The 22,552-nt window shown below is 39.7% G+C and overlaps 1 protein-coding gene across 6 annotated transcripts in view; it reads right to left on the bottom strand.

The window, feature by feature from the left end:
* Positions 1-14,646, bottom strand: part of l3mbtl2 (L3MBTL histone methyl-lysine binding protein 2) — a 32,886-nt gene extending 18,240 nt beyond the window's left edge. For 4 of the 6 annotated variants that reach the window (XM_036142456.1, XM_036142455.1, XM_012869259.3 and 1 more), the window contains exons 1-6: positions 13,836-14,646; positions 13,633-13,735; positions 13,373-13,506; positions 2,987-3,062; positions 2,603-2,679; positions 2,270-2,387 (exon numbers count right to left, since the gene is read on the bottom strand). In XM_036142456.1, coding sequence (XP_035998349.1) covers positions 2,270-2,387; positions 2,603-2,679; positions 2,987-3,062; positions 13,373-13,506; positions 13,633-13,735; positions 13,836-14,183 — 856 coding nt within the window. In that variant the 5' untranslated portion in view covers positions 14,184-14,646. Of the gene's footprint in view, positions 1-2,269; positions 2,388-2,602; positions 2,680-2,986; positions 3,063-9,156; positions 9,629-11,972; positions 12,109-13,372; positions 13,507-13,632; positions 13,736-13,835 lie in introns of those variants that run through there. The other 2 variants (XM_021319827.2, XM_021319826.2) reach the window with 2 other exon arrangements.
* Positions 14,647-22,552: the final 7,906 nt, after the last annotated feature.

Genomic DNA, 22,552 nt, shown 5'->3' on the forward strand with positions numbered 1-22,552 from the left:
GCACCATCCAGCACACTTCCTCTAAATAAAACTCTTAAACTTTAGTCCCGTGTGCGCTTCCTGAGTTCTTCAGTAAACAAATCTTGACATCTCCATTCACCAACACCACGTTGCTCCACAGACTGTCCAAGAGTTGGCAGATGCAGTGGAGGTCATAAAGGCATGTGGAGGCTAAAAGCGCTACTTAGCCTCATCTTGACTTGTTTTAAGGTCATTACATCAAAGTTGGATCCACCTGCAGTGTTTTTTGGCTTCAATTTTGAGTGTTGCTCCAAATCCAGACCTCCATGGATTAATAAATTTGATTTAATTGATCATTTTTGTGTGACTTTGTTAGCACAACTATGTAAACAAAGTAATACAAATATTTCATTCAGATCTGTGTTATTTTAGTGTTCCCTTTATTTATTTTGAGCAGTATATACAATTATTTAGAGTGAATTAGTCAAGCACCAGATTGTACGACAGTTCTCATGCGACATCACCCACCTGGTCACTTTGTCACTACCCGCCATGTTGGTAGGCAAAAACGGCTGAGTAAGTTTGACTCCCGAGGGGTATTTATTTTATCTTTATGTTTTGCAAAGCATGCAATGGTTATTTCATGTTGGGTGAAAGGAGTTTCCAACCGTCAGACGCAACCATCGGCAAAGCACAGTTCTCACTAAAACCCTGAAATACAAAGGACAACAAATGGAGGAGTGGAGTGCTGAACGACAGTCTGGCTTAGAAACACCGACTGCAAAGATCAGCCATCGAAAATGCTCCGGTCACTTTTATTCCGGCAACTATTATGTTCAGTATTTAGGACGTCTCTGCTGTGGTTAGCGTAGATATGCTATGCTAAACACTCGCTCTGCTTGCATAGTCCCCTGCATCCATCCATCTTATTCCACTTATCCGGATTCAGGTCACTGGGTAGCAGCCTTGGTAGGGAGGGCCAGACCTCCCTCTCCCAGCCACTTGGGCCAGCTCTTCCGTTGTGGTGAAGTTCTCTCTTCACCACAACGGACCAGTACAGCGCCCGCTTCACTGCAGACGCAGCACCAATCTGCCAAGCAATCTCCTGTTCCATCTTTCCCTCATTCGTGAACAAGATCATCCACCAAGATACTTTAACTACTCCACTTGGAGCAGGACACCCTCCCTGACCCGGAGAAAGCACTCTACCCTTTTCAATATACTGTTGTCCCCTACAGTATATTGAAATTTTCATCATTAGTTGCATTGGAACGCATCAGAATGTCATTAAAAATAGTCGCCCATAGTGATAACGTTACTGCTGTCACGATGGCTTGGTCGCCTTGCAACAAAGCCCTGAGATCTAGCCCCAAGTTTAGATATACATACACAATGATCATACAATACCAAGATAAATATCAGTGATATTTACTGTAGTACTAGCCAAATTAGCTTAGTTAATGTAGTCTGTATCTGAGAGCCTAGGAGGCTGTTAAGCTTGCTTTATGCTTGACACATCCACGAGGTCTGCACAGCCAAATGACGCTATTTTGGCTTCCACATGGCCTAAAGTTTCTGCTCCATGCACATGGGAAGATTTCTAACTATGCGGACAGTCCCGCACGGAAAACATGGTGGAGGTTCCTGCCAGAGGTTCGTAAATATAGACATCTTTATGAGTCGACACAAAAAGATTACCATGATCAACAAAGTGTTAACAATTCCTGGACAGAAATCACGTCACCTTTTGGAAGAAGAGGCTTAAATGTCGGAAATGTTTTCTATGTGTTGTGGGGTGGAGTACGCTTGCCGTAGGTGCGCAACACTGCCCTCTAGAGTCTAGGAGAATACTGCCAATTTGGAGGAAGAGCTGCACAGAGCATAAATAATGCAGATGTCAAAACACCTGCGTCAAGCATAAAGTAGCCTTTACAGTAGCTGCGTCAATTGTGGTTATTCCACTTCCTGATAGTTCCACAGCACTGCCAGCAGATTGCGCACAAAAGCGTTTATGTTGACCATGACCCTTGCAAAGTTCTTTTCAGGCTCAAAAATGACAAGTAAATACAATCTGGACGAACACTTGGCATATGGTGTTTTATTTGAAGATGAATATATGGGTTGTGTGTTTTCTTTTTGTGGTCAAAATATGTGACTAGACACAATTAAGTTGCACTTTGGTTGCGCAGGAACAACAGTGATGTGGAGCTTCATCATAGAGCAAGTTTTAAGATTAAAAACACACAAATCTCATGGTTTATGGCACATTAATGCTTAAAAGGGACCGTAAGCAGAACGATTTACAAACCTGCAACCTGAATAACAGTAGCAATCCAGTAGACTTTACTGGAAAGAACAGCGTTTGTGTTGAGGACCTCCACCTTCATCCCAACGACGACGTCATCCCACTCAGAGCTCAAGGGAGCCTGCAGAGAAAAGGAGCTGTGGTTTCTTTCCCATCGTCAATCTTATGCCCAACTTAAGATTTTAACTATTCACATCCTATTTCTATTTTATTTTCTCTTCACTGCAACTACACGGCTGTCATATCTGTTCAATTTCAAGCCATTCTTTGTATTTAATCAATTTGTTTAAATAAAGAGGCATAATATATGCAACTAGCAAGACAGACTAAACTCACATGTGCAAAGCAAGAGACGGACGCAGCCACAGATGCTTCAGTCTTCAGATAGGAGCCCCAGTCAAACACCGCATGGGCTGCAGAATGAACAGATCACAATTTTTTGTAATTAATGAAAGTATCTAATATGGGAGATGTTTATGTTTACGATGGCAAATAACTACAAACCTTTTGTTTCATACAAGTGATCCCTACCATTAATACAAATGGAGCTAAGTTATGCAGAAGTAACCCACTTTATCTCAAAATCTAATAAATACATTTTTATAATTAAATAATCTTTATAATTATTATTTGCAACCTTTTTTGAGATGTATGACTTATATTGTCCTACGTTGTTAGTATTGCCCCTTGTGAACACGGTGTTTGTATCGGTGCCATTACCTTCCACTCCTGTAGCTGCAGATGAGACTTTCATCGCCTTATTCAGCACAGTAGCTTTTTTTGAAGGAGGTCGTCCCTGAAGAGATGAAAGCATAAAAAAAAAATATTCAAACAAAAGAAAAAGTAACTGTCCCAGTTTAATAGTGTTTCAACATTTAAATGGAGAGAACACAAGGAGCCAAGGACTGACCCTTGCGGTACACCACATGCCAACTCTGTTTAATGCAGTAAGGTGATTTAAAGGTCAAATGAAGTCAAATAGCAGAAATATCATTCAGTCAAAGACTTCCCCAAAACATTCCAGAGAACAATCTTTCTGGTCTAAAATGTAAATAACTTTTCTTTTTAGCATTTGTAAATATTTGCCAACGCTGTATCTTTTTTTATGGGGGTGGGGAGTGGGTTGGTGCTATGAACACAAGGGAATGGCAGAAGAAACCTTTTAAGAGTATATAAAGTAATGCCTTTTGTTGCCATGGCAACGCCCTCCATTCCATCTGCCGTTCCAAATATAAAACTCGTCAGGACAGCTGCTGGCGAAAGACCCCGCCTCTGTGGCGTGTAGCCAATTGACCGCATCAATGCTGGCTTGTACTCCACAAAAGACTGTGACAAGAGTTTGAATAGCAATTTTCACGAGTGTTTTTTTTTTTTTTTTTAAATCCTTCGGGAAGTGGACAAATTCAACTTTCTGGTTGGTTCCAACAATTCATTGAAACACTGAACCATGTTGTGCCTTCACGCATCCGCTCGCCGTTGAAACTGTTGAACTGCTCTATGCAATTCATCCTCGGCAGCACCGGCTATGCAGCACTACAGAGGTCACAGAAAATGTAGAAAACAGCGGAAACTCCTTTTTTATATTTATTTTAAGAATATCTAGATAGGAACTTGTTTTTAAAGTTGGCAAATTTTATAACAAGCAAAAATAACAAAAAACATTTGTTATTAAGTGATAGGCAAGGCAAGGCAAATTTAATTGTAGAGCACATTTCAGTGAGCCATACATGATTAAAATATAGGAAAATAAAAAAGAATAAAAGCAAGTAAGAATAAAATGCAGGAAAAACAAAATAAAACATGGGAAAATGGAAACTAAAAGCAAATATTAAAAACTGTTGGATGACAAACTTGAACCAATTTAACTTGTCAAAGGCAACTCTAAACAAATGGGTTTTTAACCATGATTTAAAGGAACTCAGGCTTTCCGCACTTTTAGTTTTCTGTAAGTTTGTTCCAGATAAGTGGAGCATAGGAACTAAATGCTGCTTCTCTATGCCTGATTCTGGTTCTGAGAATGCAGAGTAGGCTGGAGCCAGAAGACCTTAGTGGTCTGGAGGGTTTATACACTGATAACAAGTCTGTGATGTATTTAGCTGCTAAGCCATTCAGGGATTTATAGACTAACAGAAGTATAAGTATAAAGTCTATTCTCTGAGATACAGGGAGCCAGTGTAAGGACTTTAGAGCTGGGGTGATGTGCTCTACTTTACAGGGGAGCCATTTTTTCAAATATTGTCGCTATCTAGCATTGCAGAGATGGCCTGATTTATTGATAACCACAGAGGTTTGTCTAGGAGCAGCATGATATTGCTGCGGATGTGTGGACAGTATTACGGTAAGACATGAAATACTACCTCCTATAAATCAATTAAGCATAATAAAGGCTATAATAATATAGATCGATATCTTTATTGTCATTTTGTATGCACAAAGTGCGTACAGAACGAAGTTTCGTTTGTATACAGCTTAAAAAGAATCACTCTAGAAATCACTCTAAAAATCACAGTAGATTGCACTATTTTTCAGGATAAAGATGCAGCAGCGATTTATGTAAACAGTTGATATGAAAAACAATGTAACACTGTAAACAATAGTCTATTTGTGGCTTCAGCATTTCAGAGTCCATTTTGTGGCTTCATCCGTTCAGCAGCATGAAGCATATATGCAAATGTGTAAATGTGCAGTTATGCGAGTGTGGTGCAGTGTCCATTTTTGGTTTCAGCAGTTCACAGTCCATTTAGTAGCTTCAGCAGTCCAGGGGTCCGCTCTTCGTACGTCGCTAACTCAGTTATCTGGATTTGATTGTCCAGTCATCTTGGACTTGCTGTCATAGCAACATCTGCGCCAGCTTAAACCTGCTCGAGAGCAGGCTTATTTCATGTAAACAGGATTAGACCACGGCTTTATAAGCGGAGGAGATAGGGACAGTGTAATTGTAGAGAGATTTTTCTTGGTGGCTGTTATAAACAGACAAGCACATCATTTAACAGTGGCTTTTAAAGAGGAAAAAGTGGTGTTGGAGCCTTAAATAGAAAATATTTAAGTTATTTGTATGATGGTTTTCTTTTTATCATATTCAGTAAGATTTGTTCAGGCCATTTTATTGTGAAGTTTAGTTTTACTTTGAAAGGCTTGCTTCCTGTCGAGACGTATATTGTATTAGAAAAAACTATGGATGGATTATCTAGACACGGAGCAATACAGTTTTACCGTGTAAACTGTGGATGACTTGGAAAAGGATGAACTTAATTTTTTCTAGATAAAGAATTATTTTTTTTTAAACTCCCAGTTTGCATGCGTCCTTTACTTCCAGTGTCTAAGGAATGACACCAATATTGGATCTCTTGACATAACAAGTGCCTTTTTAAAAATAAAGTATAATGCTTAAAGGCTACCATTTTGTAGAATATTCTTGTATTTCACTTTTACTTGTTCCCATGTTCTAGTGGCTCCCGTGGAGGCTCTGACATAAAAGAACAAAGTAAATATGAAATTATTAAAATGCAAAAATACATACTGTAGAAAGTGATAGAAACATCTACCATGGACAGTATTTACACATTAATTTATCTGCTACCTTTTTTAGCCCTCTCTCCTGGCTTTAGCAGACTTTGAGGTGTTCCCTGTCGTTTTAATTAATGACTCAAATTCGGCATAACCTTCCATTAAAAGCTGGTGTTCTGCTTGGGAAAAAAACTGTGGGCGTTCTTTTGCCATGCTGAACAGCCAATAGCAGCGTTGCTGATCAATGTTTCTACTATCGATACATTTCCCCTTTTAAAGTGACGCATGAACGCGCAGTTATCTCAGATAACTCAATCCAGCCATACTAATCATGAACAACAGGTGTGTTGGAAGAACCCAATTAGCCGGATCATGATTAGCCGGATGAAATCTTGGATGTGTCATTTGATCTCGGATGTTTTAAGCAAGGTACGAAGAACGGACCCCAGCATTCTGAAGCATATATGCAAATGTGTGGATGTGCAGTTATGCGAGTGTGGTGCAGAGTCCATTTTGGGTTTCAGCTGTTCACAGTCCATTTAGTGGCTTCAGCAGTCCAGCATTATGGCGTCCAGCATTCTGAAGCATATCTTTCCCTGCTGTATTATTATTAATAGTACAGAGGGACAAGCAACTGAAAAGTATAGATTTCCCCAAAATTATTGAAACTAATATTTGGAAGGCTCAAGATGAAATTTAAACAGTATTTTGTTTGATTATTTCCATCCTTTAGTTGGCCGGTAAACACGAGAAGCCACAGAAGAATTTCTATTAGAACGGAAGAATCCTAAATTATCTTTTATAATACACCCTGGACCCCACTTGCTTCTGCTAAGACCGCCAGACATCACTACTGGGCCTGAAAAACAACAATTGCTAAAGCCATTGTGAATCAGGGTTAAACTCCATTTAAAGGGGCCATATCATGTCGTCCCTTTCTCATTTAAATCATTCAGGAGTGGTCCATCTAAAGTGAAACTGCAATGCTTTGGTCTGACTTCTCAGTATTGTTTACCCACTGCCCCTTTTACCCCCATTCTGAGGTTCATCTGAGAGCAACATGTTTTGCTGCGGTTTTTGCTTGGTAAGATAAATAGACGGGTCATACCATCTTGTGTAGTTCTTGCCATTAGGAACAAATATCCTAGTGATGACGGGAGTTTATCTTGGGTGTAAAGAAGCTGACAATGATGGTTAATTGATTTTTGTATGTTAAACTAATAAAATTATAATTCCATGTAGTTTCAGTAGACTACCAATCACCAGCTCTTTCATCCACATTAAAGGCATCTTACACTTGGAGCAGGTTATCGGTGAGGCCAAGAACATTAGTGATGATCTAAATATCAAATACTTGTTTCACTTGACACACATGACTGTTCTGCCTTTGCAAAACTCATATCACTGATGTCCTCCACCTGAGGGTCGTACATCGATATATCCCCTTCTTCATGCGACCCTGATGAAATAAGTCCACTAGTGTCAAGGGCTGGAGTGTCATACATCTGTGGCTTTCTTGATTTAATGGGGGTGGACGTGAGGGGCATCATCTCCGGTGTTTCTCGGCTGTAACAGTGGTCATGTTTGATTGCATGTTGACTTCCTGTTCCTGTCCAGACTGGCCTTCCATCATAAGGGGACAGTAGCTCACACTGTACACCTGTGTCACAGGTCTCTTTTATAATACACTGTGTGGCTGAATCACAGAAACTCCGTTTTTTCCTTTTTGGTGTTCTGTTGGTGGACACTGGGCTGCTCCTAACTGGAACAGTAACATTTTTCCTGTCGCCATTAGCACCTGTACTTCCATTTTTCATTTTCTCCCCTGTTCTAATTGAATGACTCGGGTCACGGTGGGGCGGTGCTGATCTCCGCAATTTGAAGCCTTCAGTTCGTATTAATGATCAAATTACATTTATACAGTACTTTTATTTTTTTAAACAAATGCTTGGGCCTGTAAAAAGGTTTTGTTCTGTGGTTTCAATGTACTATGGAGCATTTCGTTGTATAATAATTGTAAAAAAAATAAAATAAAGGTTAAGCTTACTACTTCACGGATTTCGCCTATCGCAGGATCTTTTTAGAACGTGTGTGTGTGTGTGTGTATATATATATATATATATATATATATATATATATATATATATATATATATATATATATATATATATATATATACACACACACACACACAAATGTGTTTGGTTATATAGTAATAAAAAAATTATAAATAAAAAATTTATGAGTGGCTGTGTTTTGAAACATACATGCATCCTGTCAGAATATTCTATTACTTTTAACCCCACTCAGATTATTTAAAAGCACTGGACCATTTGTTATAATAGTTATAGTTTTAAAGTTTTAAGCAAAAAAACAACAACGTGAAAATTAGGTCAATACTCAACGAGTTATAGTTGATTAAAATTGATTCTGCGCCTGGTCAACACATTACACTGAGTTGAGCTGTCGACCGCCCCAAGATGGCACCCCCAAATCCCGTCAGCGCACATAGGCGAAAGCGGTCGATACGGGGTCTACTCTTATGTCTATGGGGTTACCATATTCGGACATGAGTGGCCGCTCCCAGACTTAGTGATCGCGACGAAAATGTATACTCTTTTTACTGATTAGCGCTAAATTCATTAAATGACCGCGAAAAGTTTAGGTAAAGATAATGATCCATGGATTCTTCCTTGCTGACCGGACTTCTCCTTTAAATGCAAATTAAGTACTTCTCGCCATCTCACTTCAGCCATTTTTGTAGCATGCTGAGGGACGGTGTAATGAACAATCGAACATTTTCACTTATCCACGTGTAGCTTCTGCATCCTTCAGCTTTGACTACAAAACGACACTGCAAAACTTAAAATGCTGCATTTGCCAAATGCCAAATTTGCCAAACTGGAAGTCCACGACCTTGTGTAGCAGCTTCACAGCAAATACTGTAACATAAAATAGAGAAAACTGAACGGCTCCAAATGACCCAAAACATAATATAAAAGACGCAGCATCTGAACAAACCATTCAACTTTTCTGCTCTCCTAGAGACTACAAGTACACAACAAAATGTTGCATACGACCTCTTGAAATCAATGAGAGAAAAGAAAACACTAGATCTTTAAGAAAATGTAAATGTCCCGGTTTTAGAAGATTTACAAAAAAAGGAATAAAGTCTGGAAGCTCTTTCCATAGTCAACTTTTCCCCCTACGTTTATCCTAATTTGGCAAACGACATTTTTAGGATTGCATAGGAACTCAGCTGATAAGAGTTTGTTCAAACCATTTAAATATCTAGGCCTCGGTAAAAGAGTGGACCAGCTCTGGTTAAGAGTAAAAAGCGGCTGTTTCCAGCATCCCGCCTTGACCGCAGTGACGGGACTCACCACCCTGCGCCTGTGCGTAATGGCGGTGGGCGCTCCTGCGGCGGGGAGCTGTCCGTAGTTCGCATGCATCGGGACCGCGGTGGCTTTCAGCATGCGGCGTCGGCGGCTCAGGTGAGGGTGTATTTCTTTGTAATCGTCCGGGTGGAAGTGTGCCTGGCACACGAAGAGCTTGCCGAGAACGCTGTCCGGGGTGTTTGGGTCCATGTTCAGCATGAACAGCCATTGCCTCAAAAGCTCGGGATTGCCGAGTGGAAACCGATGAAAGATGGTGGAAGACCGCTTGCTCTTGCAGTAGGCCACGCAGCAATAGTTGGCCATCTCTGGGACTGAGAACACGGCCACTAGCAGGCTTAAAGCGTAGATGTAAACACTGCCCCACTCATTACAGCAGCATTTAAGTCCAGCGCGCTCATCTTCTTCTTCCCATACTGTCATAGCTGAGTGCTGCCCCCTACCGCTCGCTGCGGCAACTACACTATAAACTCTCAGACCAATAATCTCGGAAGACTCAAACGAATTTAAGGTGTTTTATAAGTATTGTCCGCCTAAAAACACCCAGCATAATACATCAAGAATAGCTCCATGAAATCTGAATGTAAACGTTTGGCATCTGTGTAAAAAGGACAAAATAATGTTTACCAAGTGGAACCACTATTGCAGCTGTTATTTGTAACTAAGCAAAGAAAATAGCAAAATATTTTAATTTCGCCATTTTTTAGAAACAGTGTAAAACAGAATAAAAATTGTTGTGAAAATCCAGAATTAGCCAAATGTTGTCAAAGTTATAGCAAACGTTTCAGTGGGAAGCATGCCAGGCATAGCAGGGGTTTTGTTTTACCTCACAAATGGAAATGGGGTCAAATAAAAGTGATTGTTTCTGTTGTAGGACTCCTTCTACGTATGGCATAGCCTTTGATCAAGACATTTACACTTTAATATCAAAATACCATTCTGCATACCATAAAAATCAGTACAGTTAAGAAAAAAAGAGGTGAATTGTATCCTTTTGTCTCCAACTAGAAGAATTTTATTGAAAAACAACTTAGTAAAAAAGCAATGTAAGCATATATGCAATGGATGTGGAGTACATTGTCGGAAAGGTACAACTCTAGTTTCATGATACCGGATATGACAGATTTAAGAAGGCTGGTGTCTTTTGTAGCAATTTTTTTTTTGTTCCTTCTTTCCCCACGAAGTCTACCTCGAGTGAAGGAGACTTAATTATCCTCCCGTGTATTGTGGTAACTTTTTTCACATTCAAGCCTCCTCTAGCATGTAGTTTGAAAAAAAAGGGGTTAAACTATGCTCAGGATTGGACTGCATTTACTGGATCTTTCCGGTTAATTCATCATCTTAAAGAAACGTTGTGTGAATGACAGTCTCCTTGTTTCCGTGTGTCATTACTGGCATAAACATGATCCATCAATATGGATGGAGCACATCTTCTGACCACAGTACTGATACATCTGGTGCGGTGACGGGTGTCTGAGGCTCCTAGCTCCTGTTCCTCGACCTAGCATGAAGTCAACAGTAAGAACTCTATTCTGGGTAGGAAAGGAGTTTCGGACAGCTTTTAACTCGGACGTCATTGCGTGACAGAAGTGCTGGTCTCAAGTCGCCCGCTGTAACTGTCCGGTCCGCTCATTACGACCAACACAGACCTTAAGCCTTTTAAACTAACGCTGAATGTCCAGTAGCACTATGTTATTAGCTTCTGGATAAAATACCACGCAACTACGGTTTGTTTTAAACATAATGTTTGTTTCGTTTTGCTTCACCATCGTTTGATAGTTCTATGTACATTATTACCACATTAATGTGGAACATTAATGCCGATTTAATGGTGTTTTTGTATAACTTTAGGACTAACCCATTTAGCGACTGAGTGCTACAGCGACTCCTTGCTTCCAAGAGGTATAATCGCATTGATAAAGCAAGTGTTCTAAGTTATGGATTTTAATGAGAAAATCATTCTTTAAAATGTTATATTGTCAAATAATATTTTGTTTAACTCAGGATTTGCATTGTGAATGGGTTGAAAAACAAACCAAATGTTGTTCTGAATTAGTTAAGCTAATTTTACCTCATTCCACATTCTTTAAAATGAACTTTGGTTCTTAAACTTAGATCTGCATTGAACCAGGATTCACTGAATCATTCTGATGATGATGAGCCATTTTATTTTATTTTTTGTCTGGTTTCTTTTGTGTGTACATAGTTCCTTAGCTTCTTTTTATTTTCATTTTGCTTAGTAGTTTTAGTTAAGTTTCACTAGCCTAGTAGAGAGGATTTGTTGATTGAAATATATTAATTCAGATAAACAACATTCTATAGTGATGTTCTCTGGATGTTCATTTTATTTCTGTTAATAAATTCTTGAACTTGAAAGAAGTTGTCACTCATTTATTCTATATGTGTGCAGAGTTTCATTATAAAAGAACGCCAGTGCTCGAATCATCCCTTTCAACTGTTGTCCTGATATCAGCTGTTGGGCAGATATTCACCGGACAATACCTAACAGACAAAGAGTTATTTATTAAACATTAAATAACTTTAAATAGTGTATAATTGCACAGTACCTTATAGTTCCTTGGTGCCGGTAAAGGACATCACAAAGTCCCTATGCTAAAGGAGCTATGAGAGGAAGCATACAGGCTCCATTTTTTTTTTTACAGACTGCACTATTCGGACAGCACTTATGACGGCGACCGCTGACGCACTTCCACTTTGGCTAAAAGAGTCCTTATCCAAAAGACATTTTCGGATGCGGCTCAAGTTGCGTCATGAATACTAGTAGATGGAAACTGGAGACTTACAGATAATCTACCCAGAGCGTTGGCAATTTCTTCTGTGTGGAGGCTCGTTTTCAATAGTTCCCCATTCGGCTACGTGGGGTACGGGTAGCTTCAATTCCTGCAGGAGAGCTTCCAAATTCGCCTCTTTCTGACGCTGCTCCCCGCGATTCTTGCTACCTAGCCGCGCTGCTTACACACCTTGTGCGGAAAAATAGTTGGCACAACATTTGGTTTCTCAAATGATTAGACAGAAAAAGTGTTGAGCGCATAAACAAGGGTCTTTTGACAGTTGGTTACATTGACAAGCTTTCTCCCATACAGCTCTCCTCCCACTCTCCTCTAGACAGCAATGAAGCTGTCTTGCAGAGTTTTGGTTTCCTTTAGTTTAAAAATTAAAACCAAAAGCAGAGCACCGAGGCATGGTAAAGTAAATACGGCTGGAGTAACTGCAGCTTGAATGAAAATGTTCTCCTGCGTTGCCTCTCATGGAACTATTGTTCACAGAATGCAGCCTAATGAGGTCATTGTGGTTTCGCCGAAAACAAAGTGGCCTCCTAATCTCAAAACGTTTGAATGAATTTGTTTTTAAAGTCAAACGTTTTAATTATTCTTTCACAGCAATTGTTTGTATAATAGGCTATATAGAAATAACACATTAAGGCCGACAAATGCAAACAGCCAGGGTTCCTTTTTAAAGTTGGTGATAGATGAGATGCTATGCCTAGTTCCTGATTCTAACCCATGCACAGAACCAGGACTAATCCTTTTATTAACACTACCTTTGGAGCTTAAAAGGGGCCATAACGTTTATTGAAAGGGAAAGGTAAAGGGGGAAAAAAAACAGTTAATAAAAAAAGAAAGATGCATTTAAAATAAAACTAAATGTAGATGCTTGCATTTTTTTATTTGTTTTTTAAAATGTTATTGGTGATTATGAGTGACAATATCAAAATCGTCGGCAGAAGGAAAAACAAAAATAAAAACAAAAAAATAAAAAAATCAAGGAAAGAACATTATTTATAATATAAGCCTTGTAACTTTAGGGAAGTCTGCAGCTTTATGTTGTTTTAATAAATAGATGTGTAGATAGTATAAATATACATATAAAAAGGGACAGCCATAAACTGTTACGGGCAGCAGGAAGAATGATAAAGAAGAATATTGATAAATACACAAGTATATCAAAAAGTAAAATAATAATAACAGTAGTAATCACATAAATAAGCTCTGGGCTTTTGAGAATAAACGCTAGAGCAATAATTGCAATAAATTCAAGTTGAGGCTGATTCGGGAATGTTGTACCAAAATGTGCATTAAGAATTTTAAATGTCCCCTGAAGTTTGTACACCACAATTCAAAAGTAGGAAACTCCCCCAAAAAGCTATACAGAATACGCTGATAGAATACATTTAAATTCTAACCTGCAGACGTGCCAGTATGGAGGACCTCTTGGAGTTTGATGAAAAGGAGCGGGAGCAGGACAAGCTGCAGAAACGTTTTGATCTTGAAAAGAAGGTGCTGAAACTGCCAGGCGTTCCACACATCTCACAAAACACTGTAAAAAAAAAAAAAACAACAACAGAGAAAGCACATCAGAGCTTCGCTTTTATGCAAAACGTCAACAAATGTTGACGGCACACACACAGTCCCTTCTTGGGTGTTTTCCATATCTGTTCCTTACGTGGTTTGGCATTCATCCCTTTATCCTTAGACATCCTCCCTCCTTTAGGTAAACCTTTTTCTTTACCAACTTTCTTACCAACCTCTTTTTCTTTGCATTCTCCCTACAAAAAATAATAAAATATATATCAATAAAACAAAGGTTTACATAATAACTGAACCACTACAGTTCCCCCCCCCCCACCATCATATTGAGCAGCTTACACTGTCCCTTCGCTCTGTTTCTGCTCCTGAGGTGCAGCGCTGGGTAGAAGACAGGCACTCTCTGCAGCCCACTCCACCGCAGGAGGAGCACCGTGGTCGGACGAACACGGTGGGGGCCGCCCCCGGCCTCAGCAGCAGGGCCCCTGTGGGCAGCGTCATCTCGAAGTACTCTTTGCCAAAGTGATCGCTGCAGAGGCGAGAGAAGCTGGTGGCCACCCAGTTCCCGCGGGTCCTCTGGACCTGCTTTTCCCACTTGCGAAACTCATCTGGCTTCTTTGGGAATTTGAACAACGTCACCCCGTCCTCTGCGGTTTTGCCGCATCCGTAGGCCACGCAGTGGTAGGGCATCTTAAAGATGCGACCATCAGCTTCTCAAAGCTTCCGGCATCAACGTAGGCCTGGTTTCACAGGGTCTTTTTCCGCACGTGAGCTGCTTTCAATGAGCTCGAGAGGCGAGTTAACTGCGAGAAGCGATTTGCAAACGATTCTGTATTCTGCAATATCAAATTAAAATGTTACACAGCACTGATAACGTGTCTACGCTAAACACCGCAAGACAAGTTTCCTTACGAAATAAGAAACGCGATGTAGTTCAGCTGCCACAGCTGTCTGCGTGCTGTTTTACTGACAGCTAAACAAAACACAAGCTGACTGCTAGCAGTACTGACAGCTCATTTGTCCGTCAGTGACAACACCTGATTAGGATATTACGGCCACACACTTGGTTAAAAGAGGCGTAAACCTGCAAAATGTTCACATAAGAGCTGTTCGGCATCATCTACGGAACCATAACTTCCGTACAGTAAAGACAGCTGGTGGTCAGTAAAAACGTCAGGTGGCTCGATGCTTCTTCTTCTTCTTTTTCTTGTTCTTCTTCTTTTTGTTTAATGGCAGATTGCAACCATGACTTTTAGGTGTATACCGCCACCTACCATATCGGAGTATATAGCACGAGTTATTTCAACGTGAGGAATACTTTATAAATATCTATATTTTTATAATGTATCAATGTAACTATGTATATATGTAACTCTCTCTCGCTCTCTCTCTCTCTCTCTCTTATGATATATTCCTATATTCTTAAAATACTGTATAACAGCTTTCTGTATTTCCTTTATACAATTTTCCCCTCTCCTGTTGTTCCTATTAATCCTTTCAGATTCCATTCCTTTCCTATCTGTCTTGTCTTTTGTTTTAATCCTATCTTTTCTTCATCATATTTCCTACAATGCAATAATATATGTTCTCTGTTACTTTAAATTCTAAACATTCACATGTTTTACTTTTCCCTAATACAAATAATGTTTTGTTTAACCCAGTATGATCAAATCTCAGCCTAGTCAAAATAGTCTCCTCTCTTTGATTCTTTCTAATCACGCCCTTGGCATTAATAGATTTCTGCACACTACAATAATTTCTTACACTTTTATCCATGTTCCATCTATCCTGCCATTTTTTCTTTATTTCATTTTTAATTATCGTCTTAGCTGTGGCTCGATGCTGCCCCCTAGTGTTGGATAAAATTTCCGGAAGTTGAAGGATACGTGGGGTAAAGGATGCAGGGTTTTCAACCTTCTCTACAAATAAAAACATGTGAACATCGCTTTTCAAGTCTAGCCAAAGATTTTCAATAAATTAAATTCTTCACTTTGACTGGGGCATTCTAATACGTGTATACGCTTTGATGTGAACCATGTTTATATGTGAATTTAGGTGTGTTTTCATGGTTGTTGTCCTGATGGAAGCTGAACTTGATCGAAGTCTAAAGTCTTTAACACACTCTAACAGCTTTTCTTTCAGGATTGCTCTGTATTCATCTTCCTAGCAACTACCTGCTGAAGAAACACATTCTCACAGCATGCACTCACTACTATGTTTCACTGTGGGGATGGTGTTTTCTGGACAATGTGAGGTATTAGTTTCCAGCTCCACATGGTGTTCCTGTATGAAATAAAACTTTGTGTGTATTTCTCTTCTAGTCCAGCCAGTCAGTTGGATGAACAGCCATGTATTGATAGGTTTGCCCCCGTGCTATACCCCTGGCCTGGTGGACTACGCTCCATGAGATGTTCCGAGAAATTGTTTTATAACCTTACCCTTCTTTAAATTTCTGACAATTCTGACAAGACAGAAGTTATAATCTTTGGACCAGAGCCCTCAAAAAATAAACTTCTTAATCAATCACTTCATCTGGATGGCATTAACTTGGCCTCTGGTAATAAAGTAAAAATATTGGTGTTATTTTTGACCAAGACATGTCATTTAAATCCCATATTAAACAGGTTTCCAGAGTTTCCTTTTTTCACTTCAGGAATATTGCTAAAATTAGAAACATTCTGTCCAGGGGTGGTGTTGAAAAACTAGTCCATGCATTTGTTACTTCAAGGCTGGACTATTGTAATTCTTTACTATCAGGAAGTCCACAAAATGCAGTTCAAAGTCTTCAGCTGATCCAAAATGCTGCAGCAAGAGTTCTGATGAAAATCAACAAGAGGGATCATATTTCTCCAATTTTAGCTTCCCTTCATTGGCTTCCTGTTAAATCAAGAATAAAATTTAAAATTCTCCTTCTAACATATAAAGCCCTTAATAATCAAGCTCCATCATATATCAGAGCTCTGATTACCCCGTATGTTCCTAACAGAGCACTTCGCTCTCAGACTGCAGGTCTGCTGGTGGTTCCTAGAGTCTCTAAAAGTAGAATGGGAGGCAGATCCTTTAGTTATCAGGCTCTTCTCCTGTGAAACCAACTCCCAGTTTTGGTCCGTGAGGCAGACACCCTGTCTACTTTTAAGACTAATCTTACAGCTTTCCTTTTTGACAAAGCTTATAGTTAGAGTGGCACATGTTACCCTGAGCTACCTCTATAGTTATGCTGCTATAGGCTTAGGCTACTGGAGGAAAAGGGGCCTATGTTTCTCACTCTACTGAGTTCTACGGTTCTCCAGATTTGCATTGCATTGCATGGAAATGACTGTTGTCATTTTAGCTTTTAACTTTTTGTTCTTTCTCTTTTTTTCTTCATAGTAGGTACACCTGGTCTGGCGTTCTGTTAACTGTGACATCATCCAGGGAAGACAGATCACCCGCTATTACCATCTAATGTAGAACAGATTACTGGATCAATGTGTGCTTCTGTGCTTTTTGTCTCTCTTGTTGTGTCTCTGCTCTGTCTTCTGTAACCCCCAGTCGGTCGAGGCAGATGACCGTTCATACTGAGTCTGGTTCTGCCAGAGCCATGTACAATGCAGACGACTCTCCCTGTGGCTCTACGGTTCCCCAGGAGTGAATGCTGCTTGTAGGGACTTTGATCCAATCAACTGGTTTCCTTATATAGGACATTTTTGACCAATCTGTATAATCTGGCTGAATTTGACTTTGTAAAGTGCCTTGAGATGACATTTTTCATGAATTGGCGCTATATAAATAAAATTGAATTAAATTGAATAAAATTTCCCCACAACTGTATACCTGGCATGTCTGCTATTTTCCTTGTTTTTTATGATGCCTTTTCACTGTTGTTCTCTTTAAAACAACAACAACAACAACAACAACAACAACATGGCCTTAACAGAACAGCTGTATTTATACAAAAATTACATTACATCCAGGTGTACTATTAACAAACCAGCTGATTTCTGAGAGCATGAGAGTTATCTTGAATACAAATGGACAACAAATTTCTCTAAATTTTAGCTGTTAAAAAAATAAAACATGTATATTTTCTCTTATATTTCACAGTTATCCACAATTAGAAACTTCCTTTTGTTTGTCCAATACATAAAATCCACATAGAAATATATTGCAATTTGTGGTTGTAATTTGAGAGAATGTGTTTCCGTGTTTTTTGTGCTTTTCCAAGACCCTGTAGCTTTTCTTTCTTCTCCATCTGATGCTTTAAATCAACCATCCAAGTAACTTGGTAGTTTTTGCTTCAGCAACCACAGCCCCCCTAGCCATCCAATACCTGTCAGCTGTTTCAGGAGTCCCATGAGTCGACAGAGCCCTGAAGACTTCCTTCTTCAGCTTAATGGATTCAATCTCTGCAGGTCTCCATCAACTAGTCTTCTGGTTACCACTGCAATGGTTATCAATGGCCTTCAGGTCCCAGCTTCTGCAAATTGCATCAGTAATCGAAGCCTGAAATGTGGCCATACAGATTGTATCTCCTCAACTCCTCTTGGAAAAGGAGAGAAACTCTTAAAGAGGTGTGAGGGGAAGATCCTCCAAACTGGTTCCTCCGCCAGATGTTCCTAACTCACCCATACCACCCATTAAGGGTTTACCAGGTCTGTTTGGCAGCTTCCCCCACAAGTGGATCCGACTGACTGCCAGTTGACGACCAGTTCACTGCTCTGGCCCTCTCTTCACCTGAGTGTCCAACACATGATGCTCCTGGTGATGATACAATTATAAAATCCACCATCAACCCTATAGCCAATGGTGGCCTGAGACCAAGTTAATTTCTGAACAACCTCGTCCTTGCACATGATCTTCATTGTGGGTAGAAAGTTTACGATTACTCAGTTAAATTTACTTGAATATGCTTGTGTATATTCTCAGTTATCCGGGTCATCGCAACAGCAAACAGGCTTAAATCGGAGGCAACCGGACTTTCGTTCAGTTTTTTCTGAAAACGTCTCAACACCTATCCCGGAGTCTTTGTCAATTCTGGTGGCTCGCTTGAGCAACCTGCAGTTGGTGCACTGGTGGTGTCCTGGGCCGTTAGAAGCTATTGTCCGTGGCTGGGTGCTCAGGTTTGTGCTGTCAAAGTCCTGGCACTTGCTTCGTAGGGACTGAGCTCCCTGACTCTGTCTGGGCCCTCTGTCTCTGCTTGCATACATATCAAGCGGAGCACTATAGCGAAAGCAGCGATGCTCCACTTGTGAAAGTAAAACTGTTGGGCTTTCTTTGACATTAAGAAGTGCTACACTGCCACCCAGGACGCAGCAAAAAAAAAAAAGTGAGACTTCATGCTTATAAGTAAGTTTCATTGCTATTTAGTTTTCTATCTGCTGAGACTGTTGTGCTCTTAGGAGGTCAGGTGAATGCACAGAAAGCTGTCAAAACTGTAATTTCTGACCCAATGTAAATATTGGTTTCAAAAGCTTTTTGTTGTAAATGAAATAGGATTGGAAATATTTACTTATTCTGCTTGAATTTGTTAGTTTGTAATAAATCTTTTTATTTTTACTTTTTTTTTCAGTGTTATGTTTGAAAATACCAGAATTTCCACAAAATTTTATATTTCTGTCTTGTAACATAATTATTGTAACAAATGCAGGTTTACTCCGTCCGTAGATGAGTTCAGAAGCATTTTGGAGTGCTTTAGAACTTTGGCCAGCTTGAGGCCCAGTGTAAGCCTGCCAGAGACAAACTTATTTTTCAAGATTCAAGATATTATCATAATTATAATAACAAATAAAGTTAATTATCTTTATTTATCATTAAGATATTATCTTTATTATCACCATGTTACAATGGTAAAGTTCCTTTCCGGCTTAGAGTACACACAACAGACAATAAACATGTGCACAGCTTTTTTTTCACATTAGAGCGTGCAAAAGATAAAAACAGTAAAAGATATAAAAGTTTATGCCAGAGTCCGAGGGCTTTGATCATCAGTCCCTTCGTAAGTGATACGAGCCATGTTACATAGATTAGTTCTTCCTTCATGAATCACAAGTAATGATTACCTCATTAAGGTGCTGTTGTGCAATGATTTAGAGGTTACATTTACAGAAATGTGCAAAAGATATTCCTGATATTTGGAAAATAGTCTGATATTAAAGGGAGTGCATTGGCTCCAGAGATTAAAAACCTTCCAGAACTCCCTAAAGTACAGATGAGCCCATTTGAACTTCTCACTTACCTCATACACCCAATTCTTTGGATAGTCTGCACTCTCCTGCATAAATGTGTGGGTAAAAATATTAAAAAAAAAAAAAAAAAAGCTTTTGCATATAGTTATTTACAGATGGTCATATAATTAGAATATCATGAAGTTTTATTCCATTCAAAATGTGAAACTTGTATATTATATTCATTCATTACACACAGAATGATATATTTTGATGATTATAACTGACAACTAATGAAAACCTCAGAAAATTAGAATATTTTGAAATGGTCCAATATCGAAGACACCTGGTGCCACACTCTAATCAGCTAATTAACTCAAAACACTTGCAGAGGCCTTTAAATAGTCTCACAGTCTAGTTCTGTAGGAGTCTGTCTCAGTTCCCTGCACTCTGCCAGAACGTCTCTACTCCTCTCCACTCACATGCCGTCGGTAAGAGCTTTCCTGCCTCTGCTTATTTTTGCTATTCTGCCTGTTTGTTCCCGACCAGATCTCTGCCCTTCTGTTTTTTGAGCCTTCCCTCTGTTCTTGTTGCCTGCCTGAAGTTCGCCTGGTGCTTCTTGTTGTTTTGGACGGCCTCAGGGAAACGTTCTTGTTTTGATGGACAGCATTCTCCCGGTTCTGCAGTGGTCAGCTGCTGGAAGCTCTGTCTGCCTTTTTTCAGTTATTTAAACCACGGTGTTTTTTGTTCCACTGGCTCTTTTGTAAATAAACCTATTAAGCATATGCTCCGTGTCTGGTTGAATATCAGGTTCTGTTAAATCAATCATTACAGTTACGCAGCACATGCACACTAGCTAGCGATGAGCACCCTCAGAGCAACATGGAGTAAGTGTCGAACTAAGCCAAGTCTATTATTTGGAAACATTTCAAACTTGATACGCTAACAAGTCCGACTGCAACATGCAGCATCTGTAATGCATACGTTGGGGGGTGATAAGGTTGGTAAATTCACCACAAACCTCCAAAAGCACCATGCTAAAGAACATTCGGAACTTTTTCAACAATTTTTATTTCAAGCCTGGTAACTTCACTCACATGGCAAGGTACATGGATACAGTAGTATCGGATTGGTATCGCGTATCAGCCGAGTGGTCCAAAGTTATGTTCTCTGATGAAAGTCAGTTTTGCATTTCCTTTTGAAATCAAGGTCCCAGAGTCTGGAGGAAGAGATGAGAGGAACAGAATCCACGTTGCTTGAGGTCCAGTGTGAGGTTTCCACAGTCAGTGAGGGTTTGTGTTGTGCAATTATACACTGTTTAAAGTTATTTAATGTTTATTAAATAACTCTCTCTGTCTGTTAAGTATTGTCTGGTGATGATCAGCTCTTAAGCTGATATCAAGACAATGGTTGAAAGGGATGAATTCGAGCACTAGCAATCTTTTAACAGCAAACCCTGCACACACATAGAATAAAGGAGTGACAAACTTATTTTCAAGTTAAAGAATGTAATAACAGAAATAAAATTAACATCCAGAGAACATCACTATGTAATGCTGTTTATCTGAATTAACACAATATTTCGATCAGTAAATCCTCTCTACTAGGCAAGTGAAACTTAACTAAACTACTAAGCAAAATGAAGATAAAAATAAGCTAAGCTAAGGAACTATTTACATGCAAAAACAAACAAAAGACAAAACAAAAGTGGTTGGTCATAATCAGAATAATTTGGTGAATCCTTGTTCACTGCAGATCTGATTAAAAGAAAAAAACATGGAATGGAGTTAAAAACATTTGGCATGTGTTTCAATCCATTCACAATGCAAAGCCCAAGTTAAACAAAACATTATTTTTAGTAAATAACATTCTGAAGACTGATTTGCCCAGTAAAATCATTTAAACCCTTATGACCGAGTTTGTTAATGTGATTCTCCCTCCGGGCATCTGGGGTCGCTGTAGCAAATTGGTGGCTAAAAGGTTACAGCATAAAGTTATCAAAATTGCCTTTACACCAACATTAATATTTGATATTAATGCGGGGATAAGGCTCATAGCACCATCGAGAACGGTTAAGCTTTTATGCTTCAAAACTGCTCCTTTTGAATGTCCAAAACCGGATGTTAGCAAGGCTAATAGCAGTTTGGCTAGCGGGCATTCAGCGCCAACAGATAAAGGCTTTAGCTTTATTTTTAGTCATAATGAGTGGGCTGGATAACGTAAACATTAATGTCCCATCAATGTATGAAACCCTTGTGGAGGTAGCCCTGTTATAACTAAAGAAAAACACACTCACATGATATTAGCAATACCATGAAACGAAGGCTAGCGTGAGCTACGTCCGTTAGTCCTTTCTTCTAAAGCACCATGTGTACAACGGTTTACAAGACATTTCCCAATAAACCTTTTAACTTCTCCCTCAGCTCCCTGTCCAAACCTGTCTCTTGCCTCGTGTCAGTTCTGTCCACTTTGGCCATTCCAGGAAGGACATAAAAGCAGGGAGAATCGTTGGTTTGTTGTTGGCCGGCTAGCTCTTTGCTCTCCAGCTATGAGCTAACCAACAGCGTGTGCAGGGAATGGAGGCCTGTAGGTCCTCCAGACAGCCTCTGACCCCGTTGCACTCTCGATCGAGCAAGTTTTCCTCACATTCGAAATGGGTTCAGCTGGTGGCTTCCAGCAGCATCTGGGGTTCGCTTCCTTGTACAGGTCTGATTTGTCCGGACATGTTCACCGGGCGACGAGAGGTTCTCTCCAGATGCGGCCTGTGTGTTCTTTCAGGCCCATGCAGGGCCTATGGCCTGAAGTGGTTTCTTGGTCTGCTCCAGGACGAGGTGGCCTGTGCAGCTTGGAGTCTGAAGAAGTCTGCATAAGTGATGAGCTTTGTTTGTGGGAAGAAAGTTTTATAGCAGCAGGGGG

The sequence above is a fragment of the Fundulus heteroclitus genome, chromosome 10 (genome assembly GCF_011125445.2).
Source record: "Fundulus heteroclitus isolate FHET01 chromosome 10, MU-UCD_Fhet_4.1, whole genome shotgun sequence".
Lineage (NCBI taxonomy): Eukaryota > Metazoa > Chordata > Actinopteri > Cyprinodontiformes > Fundulidae > Fundulus > Fundulus heteroclitus.